The sequence below is a fragment of the Meleagris gallopavo genome, chromosome 1 (genome assembly GCF_000146605.3).
Source record: "Meleagris gallopavo isolate NT-WF06-2002-E0010 breed Aviagen turkey brand Nicholas breeding stock chromosome 1, Turkey_5.1, whole genome shotgun sequence".
NCBI lineage: Eukaryota > Metazoa > Chordata > Aves > Galliformes > Phasianidae > Meleagris > Meleagris gallopavo.
This window is the reverse complement of record NC_015011.2, coordinates 65,634,305-65,651,409: the sequence shown is the minus strand read 5'-3', so window position 1 is coordinate 65,651,409 and position 17,105 is coordinate 65,634,305. Positions and strand designations below refer to the sequence as shown.

At 35.9% G+C, this 17,105-nt stretch overlaps 1 protein-coding gene across 2 annotated transcripts in view; it reads right to left on the bottom strand.

The window, feature by feature from the left end:
• Positions 1-17,105, bottom strand: part of PACSIN2 (protein kinase C and casein kinase substrate in neurons 2) — a 40,669-nt gene continuing 23,564 nt past the window's right edge. The window contains exons 5-12 of one of the 2 annotated variants that reach the window (XM_010715359.3): positions 16,212-16,447; positions 15,425-15,580; positions 14,250-14,425; positions 12,351-12,471; positions 10,228-10,352; positions 9,553-9,669; positions 8,433-8,629; positions 1-3,249 (exon numbers count right to left, since the gene is read on the bottom strand). In XM_010715359.3, the coding sequence (XP_010713661.1) occupies positions 3,137-3,249; positions 8,433-8,629; positions 9,553-9,669; positions 10,228-10,352; positions 12,351-12,471; positions 14,250-14,425; positions 15,425-15,580; positions 16,212-16,447 (1,241 nt within the window). In that variant the 3' untranslated portion in view covers positions 1-3,136. The remainder of the gene's footprint in view (positions 3,250-8,432; positions 8,630-9,552; positions 9,670-10,227; positions 10,353-12,350; positions 12,472-14,249; positions 14,426-15,424; positions 15,581-16,211; positions 16,448-17,105) is intronic. The other variant, XM_010715364.3, reaches the window with a different exon arrangement.

Sequence of the window (17,105 nt, the reverse complement as noted above, 5' to 3'; positions counted from 1 at the left end):
TTTTTAAATCACCAAGATCATATCAGATTAGTACACAACCATTTCATCTGTGGTTTCCCCTTAGAAGACTCAGTGTTTCTCCTTATCGCCAATTCTTAAGCCTGCTTTAATTTTCTTCTTTGCAAGTGTTATGAATAAAGGCTTAATTGGTAGAAAGACAACAGAACAAAAATATTCAAGTCATCTATGGCAAAAAGAGTTTTAGCACGTCAGGGCAACTCCACAGATATCTCAACAAGAGATAATAGCAATGGGTTGGATTGTTATACCAAGATATTACGAGTTACAACGTGGTTATATTGCGAGTGTATCTTTGCTTTTACACTCTTATACATGTACACCAAATTTGTAGACAACAATACAAAATTATAGATACAAGTAAATTAGCAGTCTGAGGGAAAAAAGTGTGCTAAAGTTTTGGTGTCAACTTCTCAAAGCCTTAACAAAGGCAACAAATTAAGAAGAATTTCAGTATAGCTTTGGACTATACATAAGGAATTGCTTGTCTTTACACATTTTCTAATAAAATAGCCTACAATTTTTCCCCCAAAACACTTTCCAAATTAGGAGGGGATAGAACACTTGCTCTGTGAGGAGAGGCTGAGGAATCAAAATTTGTTCAGCCTGGAGAAGAAGTGATTCTGGGGGTCCCAGAAGCAGCCTTCCAGCAGCAATGTGGAGGCTACCAAGACACCCGCCAGGCTCCATCAAGCACAGCAGAACAAGACACGGGTTCCAACTGCAGGTAAAGCCAGGGGAGAAAGAACACCACTATAATGATAATTAAGCATTGTAACTGCTTGAACAGAGAAGTGAGAAATCAGCCTTTGGAAGTTTTCCAGACCAGCTCCAAAATCTTGAGCAACCTAGTTTGAATGCGGAGTTGACTGTGCTTTAGATCAGCCACTGAACTAGAGATCTCCTGTGGTTGTTTCCACTTAGATTCTATGGTTACTTCACTAAATTTGACACCCAGCATAAAGAACTGGATTATTTAGATTAAAAAAATATTGATGTGAGAGACATGATCAGTCACAAACACGACTATGTCAGCTGCTAGCAGTTAGCAAAAAAGAACACCAAAAAAGACCTCTCTCACAGAAGGTAGAAGTGACTCAGATATTACAAAAAAAAAAAAAAAAAAAGCTTAGTTCATACAATCTGTATCAAACTTGACAATACTGTGGAAAGTGCTCTCGTAGTACATTTTGCATACCCACAGAAGACATGAATCTCCTCTTCTTCCACAAACATTTTGCTGCAGCATCTAAGAGCTGTTGTGCCTATGCCTAAGCAGCACAATGCAACTGCCAGCATGCCCATCTCTATGACTTTCAGATAATACAGATTTTGTCATCTTGAATTGCAATCAAGTGTACTATTTGCTTTATAACAGTATTTTATATATGTTGCAAGATGAAGTGCATTCTGTGTATTTAAGAGATTAACAGATTTTATTGTTTTCTAAAATATATTACAATATAGAGACCCAAGGCAGTAATTCCTGACAGATTTAGTAACCATTTTGTGAATGAATAATTATGTTTTTCTTGACAGACATATATCCACTTTCAGAGCTTGCACATTTTAATGCATTGAACATTATGACTAAATATATCTATACATTTGAAAAGCAAACGATAAAATCCAAAACTACCAACAGTGTTTAATAATTACCTCAAAATAGATTTGTTAGCTTCATTACAGTGTAGATTCCTAAAGTAGCATATCTACTCACCTGATACTTGATTTTTTTTTTTTTAAACACAAATCTGTTGTAATTTACAACCCAGTTTTAAATGTCACAAATGCAAACTATTTGGCACTGTTACAGATGACCGAGTTGTAATTGCAAACAAATGTAGTTTTTACAGTGTTCTGCTACAATAATCCATGTAAGGACTAAGGCTAGTTTATATGTTGACCCACAAATTTATCCACATTACAGATTTTGAGTATGTTAGTGTGTTTCCTGTACTTCTGAAAACCTAATCACAGAATATTTTGTCTATAGTACAGTAATGAATATGGCAAGAAAGCAGATTTAAATATACCTATAATTTAAACTCTTGTAAGTCTAAATCTTATCCACATCAAAAGGTTTGATAACTAATAGCCATGCTCTTTATATTTTGGAATATCAAATTGTATGTACATATACACAACAGATAGCCTCTTAATAAAAAGCATTTTTAGTCTATTTTACAATCTTTGTTCAAAAAAAAAAAATCAGTCTTCACAGATTTAACATTTCAAATCACAAAAAAAATCATTAGCAGTTAGAAGGATTTTTTTTCCTGCACACATGTGCTGGAAACAGATAGTATTCTGGGGCTTATGGATGATTTATCTCTTTGTTTATAGAGAGCTACTTAAGATCTACAAGGAAAACTCATTTAAGTGCCAAACCATATAAACAACATTCATAACAGAATCCCAATCCATGACACTTGCAGATATCTCTGTTACAAATAACCTTCTGTAACAGATAGCTATTACACATAATATCTGTTTTACAACTTCGAGCCATGCTGACAACATTGAAAGATTACTACACCATGGAAAGAGTTTTCATTCAGTCAACTGCTGACTAAATCTATGTCATAATTTAAGTATTATATGACCAAGCATACAAAAAGATGCTTACCTACATAGCATTTAAATAAAAAAATACTGCATCTTTCAGACATTGCTAAGAACAAATAGAAAATTAACTAGAATAATCTTAAAAATTCAAGTTGCAAGTTACTGAAGGTCACTTAAAATAACCGATTAAACATAACTCAGCATAAGCCACATACCTCGGGTAGGATGAGGCACAAGCATAGAAAACACAAAAATGTTTAAGAGTCACAATAACAGACCATGTGGAAAGAAAAAAGCTTAAAAAGTATTTTTCCTATCACTATTTTTTCCACCTAACCCCTTTCATTTGCATTGTGCACAAGCTGTGAAAACCACATGAAATTAGTTCTATGTTCTGTCTTTAAATCACTGCAATTTCAGTATTGAGCTTTCTCTCCTTTTCATGAAAATATATACACTCTATACATCATTCAACTTCCTCTTGGTTTAAATATATACTGTACAGGTCTGCAGAGCTTTTGTAACACTTCTGTATCAACTTTGTCCTTTGTCACTGGATTGGTTCTACATAGTTTGCTGGGTATAAACCAACTTGTCCGTTGTCCAGACGTCCTTTGCACCAACCCTGCTCATCTTCATTCTCCATTTTAGTTAGCTCATCCCCTGCAAAGAAAAGCAGCACTCTTAAAAAAAATCTATGAACTTCTAAGTGACAACAATAGAAAGCTAACATGACAGTTATCTATTTACATGTTCACTCCTGTTCCCCTTGCCCACACCAGCTCCCAGCAGAAAGTCTCTAATCTCTGCTCTTCACACTTTTTATACTAATGCCATTTACTAATTTGCATATGGGAAGAAAGACCTCACAATTTTAGAAGAGCAGTGAGAAAGGAGCCACTTTGAAACAAAAACATTACACTAACAGCATTTCAAAAAGGCAAACAGCATTTTAAACAAACTAAAGAATGCCATTTTTTAAACTTATATATGATGTTATTTTACTAGAAGGTCAAAGGCTCACGTATAGCTAAAGATAGATGGTGAGGGATCTGGAGCACAAGGTTTACAAGGAGGAGCTGAGGGAGCTGGGACTGTTCAGTCTGGAGAAGAGAAGACTCAGGGGTAACCTTATCGCTGTCTATAACTACTTGAAGGGAGATTGTAGTGAGGTGGGAGACAGTCTTTTCTTCCATGTAACTAGAGATAGGACTAGAGGGAATGGCCTCAAGTTGTGCCAGGGGAAATTCAGGTTGGACATTAGGAAATACTTCTCTGAGAAGACACTGGAACAGGCTGCCCAGGGAGGTAGTGGAGTCACTGCCACTGGAGGTGTTCAAGAAATGTTTAGACACTGTACTGAGAGATGTGGTTTAATGGGCAATACTGGTGACAAATGGACAGCTGAAATGGATGATCTTAAAGGTCTCTTTCAACCTTGGTGATTCTATGATATGAACAGTCAAAGATAGTTGTGGATAGTACTACTACCTCTAAGCAAACAGAATAATCCTGTTGCTCCTACCACAACAAAAGGTCAGCACAAATGAAATAAATATTTCATTAGGCTTACTATCAATATATACTTATCTTAAGAGCTGGTGAAAGATAAGAACATATTACAAAATGACATAGTTAAGAATTCTCTTAAGTAATTCTTGCTGCTTTCCAGTATTACACTACTAGGTTGTGATGCGGGAGAATTTAAAAGAACCTTATATACATATATATAAGAACTCTATCACATCTCTTCTTTCCTCATCTTTCTTTTAACACCTACCTTTACACTGTTGGAAGTTGGTGCAGAATTGTAGGTGTAAAAAAAGTTAATCAAGAACTTGTTTCCTAACTTGAATAGCAAGAGCTAACACTGAATATCCATTCAGGTATTTATGAACTATAAAATAGCCTCATTGTGCACCTCTAATCTTCTGCATTCTCAGGAAATACTTAGGCATTAGTCTGCAGACTTCAAGATGCTATACATGAGCAAATGAACATCCACCTCAGCAAAAAGTTTACCAGGCAAATAAAAGGCCACATCACCTGAATTATTTTTGCACAGACAACTTCCTTGAGTCAAATTATTTCCATAGATACATGGGATTATATTAACCCATCTCTAATGGTTATAAATACACAAAGTATTACAGAAGTCTTAGTATATTTAGGAGAGCAAAAACTAGCCTAGACAGTATATATTGTAGAAATGGAACAAGCATCATAATACATCTTCTATAATTGCTCTCTTATCTATAAAAGGTTAAAACTTCATCTGTGAAGAAGGATTCAGAGGTCCTTGTGGACAACAAGTTGGCTGTGAGCCAGCAGTGTGCTCTTGTGACCAAGGCCAATGGCACTCAGGAGTGGATTTAAAAGAACATGGCCAGCAGATTGAGGGGGGTGATTCTCCTACTCCGCTCTGCCCTGGTGAACCTACATCTACTGTACTGTGTCCAGTTCTGGGCTCCTCAGTTCAAAAAATACTGAGCATCCCCTAAAGAGAGTCCAGTAGAAGGGCACAAAGATGACTCAGGGGCCTGCATTATCTCCTGTACGAGGAATGGCTGAGACCTGGGACTCTTAGCCATCCCAGGAGCCCTCAGGAAAAGTGTAAGGTGATCTCCTCACTGTTCGTAAATATCTGAAGTGCAGGAGTCAAGTGGGTGGGTCAGGCTCTTTTCTGTGGTGTGCAGTGACAGAACAAAGGGCAACAGGCAAAAAACTTGAACATCAGAAGTTCCAAACAACCACGAGGAAGAATTTCTTTACTGTAAGGACGACAGAGCACTGGAACAGGCTGCCCAGAGAGGTTGTAGCCTCCTTCTCTGGAGACTTTCAAGATCTGCCTGGACCTTTCCTATGCAACTTACTGTAGAGAACCTGCTTTAGCAGAAGGGTTAGATTTGAACTCCAGAAGTCCCTTCGAAACCCTACAATTCTGTGATTCTGGGATCTCTAGTTTGTGAGTATATCAGATAATAAAAGAAAGCTATGAACAAATACCTGACGTATGGAGATATTTTGCAAAATTTTAAACCAGTGACCTTGGAGGTTTATTAAAAGTATTATCACTTTTGGCAATCATATGCACAACAGGATTATAACAGAAAGAGTCTTTACAAATGCAAGGAAGATAGCATGTATACTAACACATTTTGACAACACTGCCTGGTCTACATTTACTGTAGCTATTTAGTCTCAGCCATGGCAGAAAACTAGACATGCTAAATGGTCATGTTCCCTGCAGTTATACGATTATAAAACCTCTCATAAAATATGGGTAAAGTTATTCCTCCTCTTTGGAAGCCTACCATATTTGCTTACCAAGAGAACAAAAGCTGATAACAACAACAAAAAAAACCTGATGTGTAACATATTCCACTAATGAAAAGGAGAGTTTCAAGACTATAGAAAAAACAGTACATTTGATGGACACTGCACAAAGCCTATGTATTACAGCATGTGGCTAGAAGTGATCACAAAAGCTTTGTAGGCAAATTCTTTGAATACCTAAGGAAATTCCTCTGGAGAATATCCTCATACATTAAAACAGATCCCTAACATGCATTAATTGCCTGCTGACAGCTTCTTACGACTCTAGGCATAGTCTGCATAGGAACATAGGAATAGAACACATTTTAAACTGGCTCCTGCCTGATCCAGTCTATTGTACACTCAGTGTAAACCTAGTCACTTCAATATTTGTGTCTAAAAAAATGAATGAAAAAAAAAAAGTTTGACTTCAGGCATTCTGTAATTCTTCCCCTGTAAAGGAGGTTCATAGCCTAGCATGATCCCTCTCTTCTGATTGATAAAATCATGATCTGCTGTTATAATGTTTTTTAATGCTCTTCCTTCAAAGGTATTAAGCAGTTTTTAAGTTAAGTCTAAATACTCCTCTTACTGTTCATACTTGTACTTTATTTCTACAGGCCTCACATTGAGAGCCACTTCATTCAAGTAGTTTAATACAAATCTAACAGCTGGTACTAAATGTACAGAATGTTTAATTTTATATTTAACCATTACGTCCATGTGTAAAAACATTGCATGGTTCTGTCATGGAAAATCTTTGTTATTGTAAACCTTTGGAATGCCAGAATGGCTTGACAGGTACAATACATAAATTTCAAGAAGGTTAACTTATTTCCATCCCCCTCCAAGAAAAAAAATGAACAGTCAAAGTCTACAGAATGAACAGTAGTTTTAGCTTCTGTGCATTTCAGAGAAAGCTCCAGATGTTTAGTTACTACTATCCTTCTGTCAGTGCACAATTTAACAAAGTTAAAAGCCAACCAATTTCTCTTCTTTCAAAGTCCAAATTATTTGTCTACAAAGATAAGCCAAAGATGTAAAGTTTTACTATTAAAAGAGGGGAGAAGAGAGTGAACAGACAGTCTCACCAGGGTTATGGGACTTGTTTATTCATAAAAACATTTCCATCTACATGCAGCTCTGAGCACCACCTTTCTCCATATGCAAAATGGAATACTAACAGTTCACTGATAAGCACTACATCACTGTCTTATTTTAAATAGGAACTTTCAGCTCTAACATCCAACACCCACTGCAGATGAAATAGCGTAATTCTTATGAATACTGAAGGGAAAGTGGAATGAAGTTTTCTTAGACATTTTATCACTTGAATCCTCTTTGTCTTCTGCAACTGTGCTAGCTTAGAGAAGGGAGCAAGTGACAAGCAAAGGTGAAAGGAGTAGACTGACAATCTAATCAATCTCACTTTTACAAACTGAAGTTCTGTTAATCTACTATGAAAAAAACCATCTTATTCTGGAGTTCCTGTTTACCGTGTGCAGTTTGAGGCAAAACAAGATAGATACCGGAGCTCAAAAAGTGCAGATTTTGCCTTCCACCAATACAGGGTGCTGCCTCTGGGTTGGTCAGATTATGAAAAACACTTGAAGTCTCCTATTAAAGGCTGAGGAAGACACCCAGGCACTCACTCAGCACGCAACTGCAGGTAGCCCAAAATGAAAACAGCAGCATTCATGGTATACAATCATCATAACCCTGTGTGAAATTTGTAAGGGTGGAAAGATGTAACTGGGAAACTGTCACATGTGTCTCTCCAGTCCACTGTCTGTATTTTGTTTTCTCAACTCCTACAATCAAGTAAAATGACTCAAAGGAAATAAAACATCTCAAGAAGGGAGATGTCCAGACAGTGTACTCTAATATAAGGCAAGCAACAAAACCAAGTAAACAAGTAAAACACAGTAGGGCTACTGTGTGTAGATATGCTGAGGAGTGTTGAAGGAGAAAATGTTTATCAATCTATGACTAAGTATTCAGCTTAAAAAAAACAACAACAACCACAACAACACCACCACCACCACCACCTTAGCGGTGTAGGAAATAAGAGGCCAAAAAGTGGATGCTCCCAGTTTAGACAGGAAAAAAAATATCAGTTGATTAGATATTATTTTAAGATGCATAGCTGTAGCCTTTTCCTTTAAATAACATCTTTGTAGGGCTGGCATTTATAGACAGCTAAAAGCAGCAGCTGTTACTGTCATCAGCTAGGAAAAGGAGAAAAAGTAATCAACTGCAGCTCCCTGTTTTATTTAACACAAAATGGTAAAAAGAATATCCCAAACAGATACATTCCAATACATTCCAAACAGATTACAAGTCAGTACTTTCAAACATGTGATAGCAAGAAGCACTATTAGGAGTGTGGGTTAGACAAGATCCTGTAGGGGAGTTGTACATTCAGAGGGACAGGTGATTACAGAAAAAAAGGAAATGCTCTGGAGTAAAAGTCCTTAGTTGCCCCATTTCTCCTTTTGATGAAGTGCTTTAAGTGCACACTGTAAACTTACCTGCTTTAAAGCTGAGTTCATCTTGCTCTTGGCCCTCGTAGTCATAGAGTGCACGCACTCTCACCTCCATTGCAGGAGAAGTATCTTCATCAAATGGATTGGTGTCTCCATTTGCATCAGTGGAAGAAAAGGGATTGTTGGACTCTTCATCAGACCAATCGGTAGGGTAGCTTTGGTTTTTTTCATAGCTGCTAACACTAAAAACAGATTTTTAAATTACTTTTTCCTGCTCTTACACTAAGAGACTAGAAGTATCCCTGAGATATCAGTATCCTTAGTTAAGCTTAAACTTCTCTGTTAAAGCTTGGCTTTGAAAATTTCTCTCTGCTTATCTACCTTTAGCTGGCAATATCTTATTCAGAAAAAAAACCCACATTCTTAGAATATATTCAAAGTTAAAAAATAAAAAGAAAAAAAACAGAAATCGAAGACAACTTTCCTATAAACTCCATGAAATTTCTCTAACAAGAAATCTGTAGAATCTATGATATTATTTACTCTAGAAAGCTAAAAGCTGTGAAGGTAGTACATAAGAGGAACTAGATATTTAAATTGCATTCAAAATCTCTTTCACTCCTCTGTGCACCCCCTACAATTTATTTTAACTTTTTGTATGTTGCAATCCACCAATATAAAAGCTTCATTACAGAGTGACAACTTGATCATTTAAAGAAGAGTTCACTGCTGAGTACGTGCATGTCATTTAAGACAGTGATATCCTTAGGCAGGCATAATGGAGCAAAAGACAGTGGTTTGAAAAGGTCCTAAACAAAAAGAAAGCTATCATAAAAGCAGACTTATGCACCAATAACACACATAGGAGTAAAGCTCCAAGAGCATTCTTGTTAGAAAAAAAAAATCCACATTTTAAAAGACTGGTTTAGGAAGGAAAAAACAACAGCAGTTCTGTTAGCAACTGCCAATAGGCCCAGTAGTTTCAAACCAAAGATCAGGGCAACAGATGCGGCATCTGTTAGGAGAGACAAGTTAGTTTACAGTGTAGCTTACAAAACCTCTCAAACAGACTTCATGCACCCACCAGCATAGCGTTATAGAAACTGAAAATTGAAAACCCTGGATAGAGAAAGTGTAAAAACAATTAAAACAACTTTTCACCAACTTTTTGATCTTATTGTCCTCCTTTTCACTGACAGTACTCCCAGTATCTTCTTCATCTTCAAAGGGATTGTAACTTGATTGTACTGACTGCACTGTGTTACTCTGGACACTAAGACTGCTAATTTGGAAAAGAAAGAGCATTATGGTGACCCTATCTGTTTAAGAGGACACGAATTAGTGTTTTTACCACTAAGTAAATTTTTAGTAGACCCTTTCTTCAGCCATAAAAAAAACAACAAAAAGAACAACAACAAAGGTAGCATAAGACCCAAGAAAGTTCTGACAGTCCCACAATATTATACACTCCTCCAGAACTAGAAACATTGCTTTCTAAGGAAGCTGCTGTTAACAGCCATGGACTAACAGCATCCAGACTGGTGAAGTCACTAAGCATTTTGCAAGCTAAGATTTCAAAGAAAAATTGTCATTTCTACAGATAGAAAAATAGCAACAGACCAACCATCCAATCAGCTACACAGTTCAGTTTCTTATAATCCACAGCGGAGAGACAAATGTAAAATGGAGAATTAATCACCAAAATCTTTTTGTGAGCTGCAGAAAGCTATTTTAAGAACGCTCACAGACAAGTAACATTTAATTGGCCAGTGGCTTTTTGATCCTATGTCTCTGTTATCTTAAATAACTAAAATAACTAAAAAATAATTTAAAAAAATACCTGCTATGTTTGTTAGGCTGTGAAACTTGATCTCCTGTCTGATTAATACCAGTCAGAGTCACTCCATCAGAAGCTTTCTTCTTTTCTCTTCTGCTGAGAGTGCGATTCAGATCTGCAGACCACTCCTATCAACGAATGTAAAAAGTGATTGAGAAATGTAATTGCCACATTTAATTTTTCAGACTGTGTTATGAAACATACATTTATACAGCCTTACAAATAGTTACTGTAAAGATAAGTTACTCTACATGTTTTGGTATAGTCCTCATCTAGTTCCTATCTTAGCAATGCAAACAAATCTTTACTACTCACAAATCCCAAAGTGACCTGTACTTCCCTGCTTAACATTCTGCACACCTTGAAAAGACTTAAAATACCAGACATCTGGTAGAGAACTGGAGAAATCAAAGGAATTGCTCAGTGCAACTCTTTAAAAGTTGTATTGAGAGCATTTACTGTTTCAAGTAATGCCAAGACATCTGGCTTTTTAAAATTAAATTTTAGGTTTACCTTTTGAAGTATTACTACTAGTATTAGTCTACTTTAAGATACAAGTTTACTTCTCAAGAAGTGCTGCAGGATTGACCTACAATGGAGTTCATTTTTCAACTCACTGTATATAACTTCTCCTGTCCCTAAAATGCGAATGAGTCCTTAGGGTATTGCACTCAAATATTTTGTCCTTAAAAGCCAACCAAAAGAGCTCAAATCAACACAACTGTTGACAGGACTCATGATGTCATTTGTTAAGTATCCCCTCCTTGATCTTCTGAATCACTGAGAAGTTTCAGAAGGCAGATGAACAGGCATGATGAGACCTACACAGAAGTTATACCTTTCAAGTCAACTAGGCCACATACAGATATAAAGCAGAGAACAGAGAGTAAACTGGACACAAGCAAATATCCTATGCTTAGACATGTTTCATCTCAGAAAACATGTTAAAAGTTAAAAATTTAGGAGATGGTTTACTATCCAAAAGATAAACTATGAGATATTAAGAAGAAAATGAAGTTTTTGTGAGATGCTATTACTACTTGTTTATACAAGTAGCATGATCAGTCATGAGTGATTTCTGGCCAACTTTTCAGACGTACCTCTTTATTTTAATCTCTTACAAATACATATGGATTTCAGAGTTACCAAAATATAAAGATCACTGACCTAAGTACATTTGTACTTTATAATGACATTTCATATTCATTTGATCATGACTTTTGTTTTTTACTTACATCATCCTTGTAGCGTGCAAGTGAAAAAACACTTGATTAGAAAAATAGTAACATCGGAATTTCATGTATTAATTATGATGTTAATGAAAATGGATGCTATTTCCCCACACAGCACTAACTGTAGTTCAGTGTTTCAGGCAAAGAAATTCTGCAGTACTAATACGAGCTTTCTTCCCCAAACCTTAAAATTAGAAGTTATTGAACGTTCACTTTACACTCAATAACTGAAGTTTCCAATCCATTAATTGAATGCCCAGAAATTATTTCAATTGAACTTATAATTCTATACAGAAATTCATTCCAATACCAGCCTTTTGATAATCTGCTAGTATGATTCTGCACTGACAGAATTTGGAACTTGTTTCTTGTAAGCTAAGTTAGTGGAACACTCCTCAAAAGCTTCCCTTTTCCTTTCAAAACTGAATCCAGCAATAAAATAACTGGTGCAATATTATGTTTTTAATATAGTGGTACGAGAAAAACTAGTTCAAGACTTCTACATTTTCAGAATCAATTTGAAATATTTTAACTATTTCAACAGTCTTTGCTGTCTACTCAATAACAAGGAAATTCCAATTTAAGTCTGACACCAAAAGGGAGAATCACATACTAATAACTTCAGTAATGACTTCATTTTAAAAGAAAAAGTCTGCTTTTACCTCTCTACTCTTTAAATAGGTATTTGATATAATCACCTCCAAAAATAGAGGCTGAGGGAACCCAACAGAAATAAAGAAAAGAAAAATTATTAAGATAACAAAATTAACTGCTAGAAGTTGTTCGAGTCTAAGAGTCTCACCAGAAAGGAACATGTCAAAAAGGAAACTGGCAAAAGAAAAAAAAAAAAAAGAACATAAAAACAAGTGTGGGTTTTCCATACTCTGATCTTACCTCAAACTGAGGCCAATTCATTGACATCCCTGGACCCTGATTAGCTCTGAACCACCGCAAGTCTTCAACAGCATCTGCAGTTTTTATGTTCTGTTCCAGTTCACGGTAGATATTTTTGTAACTGCAAAACAAATTTGTCTTCAAATTCAGCACAAATGTAGAAACGTGGCAAATTCCCTAGACTCATTTATATTATATATGCATTTACATATATATATATATATATATATATATGTATTGGAAAAAACACTGCAAGACAGACTTTAAAACTGTGGGACAGACTCAGTAACTGCCTGTAAAAAACAGTGAAATAACATCCTTATTTGAAAGATGGATTATTACTCTCTTGTAAAGTATCTTAAATAGTTGTCAGTAAATGTAGTACTTAATTCAGAATGTACTTAAATTACAAAATGTCTACCTTGAACTTTTTTGAATTTAAAAGCTTGCCTACAAGGTAGTAGTAACTGTATTCAGTGTTAACTTCACAGCATTCTGTGTGGAGCCTGGAGTTGGACTTGACGATCCTTATAGGCCCCTTCCAACTCTAGGTATTCTGCAATTCTGTGAAATTCCTGTCTTAATCCAATTAGACTTATAATTCATTATGAAAATAGAAGTCTCCAACCTGAAGCAGAGTTAAATGAGTTAAAAAGACACGTAAGAAAATGTGTATTTCTTATACCTGCTAACAGCTTTTACTGTTTAGATACTGTGATCTTAATAACGACACTATTTACATAAAATATCAAATGCTATATAAAAGAACCTTGCTGCATCTGCTCATATTTTGGTCTAATTCTTCTTCATTTAAGTCGAACTCTGTTATGATGAAGGATTACACAGAATAGAAGTCATGCTGCAGATACGACTCTGATCCCCTGTCCTAAACCACACATGTGACATGCTTGCTCTACAGACCGACTACAAATATAACAGGCTTCTTTTTCAACAAAAGGATCAATATGGTATAATATGGAACCCAGATGAAGAAGTGTTAATACAACAGATACAAGGTCTTAAAAGTGATGCAGAACTATGAGTCCATTGACAAGCTAAAGGGATTTTAGTGAAACCCTACCAGACCACAGCACACAAACTCTAGAATTATAAGAGCATCTCTGGAAGTAATGCCTCCTATTTTATGTTGATTTGAGGCATCAGAGGTGGATGTTGATGGTATAACAGTAGAGGCTGAACCTTCCCATCAATATTCCCTTACATTTCGTTGCTTTGTGACAAATGGCAGCAGAGGGACAGTCTGACAAAATGGTGTTTGACATGCGTGCATGAAGCAAAGGGAAGCCACTGAATTACTCCATATAGAAAAAATGCCATTGACTTTCATTGATGCTTGCTGAACATTTACGGAGACCAAACAGTGGATGTGAGCACAGTGTGGTGGTGAGTGGTGGCTTTCAGCAGTGGTGACAGCAACAGTGGTACACATTTGCTGGTACAGATTTTCATGAGCACAGCATGCACACTCTTGTTCACCACTGGCAAAAAACACACAGCTAGGTGGTGAATGTGTTGAAAAAGTGTTTTGTAGCTCAGAATTTGCTCTACCAAATAGTGGTTTGTGTTCTTTTTAGCTGTTGCAGTTTCCATAGAAATAAATAGGAGGCATTACTTTTGGAGCGATCTACATATATCAACAGTGAGAGTTTACCTGTTCATTTAGTATCTCTAAAGATAACTAATCTGCTAAGATAACTAGCAAATGCTAGAGATAGATGTTAACCAGATCTCAGACAAGACAAAAAGATAACGTATTCCACTTTTAGTAAATTGAGCAACTAAAATTAAGTCAGATTTTAAACCAACCTACTTGAAGCATGGATTATTTTTTTGCTCAGAAGTATTAAGCACTAATTTTGAAGTCTTGCACAGTTTTACCTTGCAACATTAGACAAGTCAAGGTGTTTCTGAACTTCCAGTAACACTTCTCGAAAGAAACGTAAGCGTTTTTCCTCAAACTGCTGACACTGTTCAAATACCTGCTCCATGTTTTCCATGTACTGAGGAGTGGCATTATCTAATTCTTTCAGTGATTTTTCGTATTTTTCTTTTGTCTGAGGTAGAAGGAATAAAAAAAAAATCAGTTAGCAATATTTTTACTACAGTCCTACGAGACCCACAAATATAGTAATAGGCAAGACCTGGACTAAAATACACCATATCACATTCTCTCTGCATTACCACCAGTACCTGTTTGATCATGATGAGAGCTACCTAACAAAATAACAAAACAATTCCAATAAACGCCTAAGCTTCCTCTCCAGCTTCTTAAAAGAAATCATGAAAAACATTAATATAATCTTAAAGATAAAAAACAAAGAAGGCATTTAGTATAAGAGTAAGTGGTCTTTCAATTTACAGGGTCTCTTAGTTAAAGATCTCCAAATAATTTCAAAGTGTTAGCATTTCCCCTTCAGCAGTTTACGTAGTTCACTGTGAGTTACAAACAGAAAAAGGTGTAATTGCATACATTCCTGTGAACGTAAGTCACAAATCTAGCGAGCTCAGCTAACAAACAGAATTTTGGACTCTAGATTAACTTATAGCAGTAGTCCAGAGATATTAAGAGATCCCACCAAAGATAATGTTGGCCATCCAGATCACAGACCAACATCACAAAGGGATTTTTTTTTTTTTTTTTTAACTCAAAAAAAAAGTCACATCTACTGTATTTAAATAGACGGCATCAGCTCCATTTCCTTCAATAATAATTTTTAAGTAGTACACATTGCACAGTCAGGAATGACGACAACTTTAGATGCCAGCACACTTTAAGCATCTATCTCATGTTCTCTCAAATGAAATAACACAGTCCTCACTACCAAATATGACTAACTCTTGTATTATTCTGTTTCTTTCCCTACTCAAAGTACCTAGGTAAAATACAGGTTATATTATCTGTTCTTCACAAATGAACATAGCAATGACACGCTCTGTCAAAAATCCCAAATTCTGGCATAGGACCATAACAGACTAAGCTGTGCTGCAGTCTACAGCACATTCAGGAGGAAAAAAAAATTTTTAGATATTGACAAGCTATATATTAGTCATACCTTTAGTACATCTTGTTTGCTTCTCTCCACTTTGTCTTGTAATTTCTTGAGTTGTTCAGGATTTAATGCTGGATCAGCTTTGCTATTTGTCTCTCTAGATATAGCCAGTTTCTCCTCTTTACAGGCTGCATGGTATGCTTTCTTTGCAGCTTCCACCTAAAAAGAAGATTTGAACCTCTACATCTGTGACACTTTATACAACAACTGTGATGGTTTTGTTTCAGTATGGTTTTTTTGTTTGGTTTGGGTTTTTTTTGGTACACTTCTTATTTAAGCCAAGGATCGAACACTACACAATAATCAATGTAAGAAAATTATTATAGTACTTTGAAATCAACATATTTCACCATACAACAAATATCACTTATAAAAGCTTAGAGAAGTGAAGAAAGGCTCAAGAAAGGTTTACAGGAAATCTCAAGTACAACAATTTTTCCTCATGCCCATGTTCCTCTGCTCCCCTTCTTCTACAAACCTGTTATTTAAGAACGTTGCAGGACGAGGAGAAAATTTGCAAACACTTTTCCCCTGATCATTTCTTTCCAGTGCATGGGACCAGATATTACTGAAATAACTTAAATTCCACTTTTTCCAGATTTTCAGTGAAGACATGAAGATTAAGAGAGACCAAAAGAAAATACTTATTTTCAGAAGAGGACAGAAAGCAAGAGATGTTTTTGAGAAAGGAGGGTCCAGCAGAGAAAATAGGGAGTTTACTCCCTTACAGAGATTTGAGACATTAATATATTGTAACACAAGATATCTAATACATAATCTACTGCTGTACCTCTTTCAGCTTTTTTGCCCAAGGTTTCTGAGCTTTCCTAAATCCATCTTCTGCTTCTTTGGTTTCCTTAAATCCTCCCATCATTTGCTTATGAAAGGCTTCCTTCTGCCAGTTCTTGATTTTTTCAAAGTCTTCATTCATCAGTGAACCTTTTACTTCTAGATGTAGTTCACTCACTTTTTCAGCTTCTGACATAAAAGCACACCAAGCCCTTTCTACTGTTCCATACTGTGGGCCTAAACACAACAGAAAGTGTCATTCTCAATAACCATCACCCACATGGAACTCATATTCCCAAGAGACTACCTGAAGCTATTGACTTACACTCATTTCTAAATACGAATTCCTAGATAATTATGCAAATCTAGAAAAGGGATTTTTTTTTTTTAAAGATACTTTTAGAATATAACATGTTAAAATCATACTTAAATAATATTCATTTAGTCTGGCCTGCATCTCCCTAAACCGCAAGTGCCGATATTACACTTACTAGCTCCTCTCTGAACTGCCTTCAGTTTCTCAACATACTTTTTGAAGCACGGACAACCAGGAAAAGAAAAGCTAACTCAGAAAATACTAAAATGCTAAAAGATCAGTTTTTCATTAAAACACTACTTTTCTATTATTGATTCCCCAACAACCACTGACACCTTTTTAGACAGACATACTTTTCAAACAGCGTGTTCTCTACCATTATTTACCTAGAAACAGCTAATGTGTAGAACTGAATTTATTTGGATACATTGACATTGGAAGCAATATTCACCTGCTTCCATAAGAAAACAGCAAATTAGAAAAGAGCTAAGTTTTTGTCTTTCGTGTTTTTTTGTTTGTTTTGCTTTGTCTTAATCAAGGAAAGCTTGATCTTTGAAAGACTCATTTGTTACACTACTG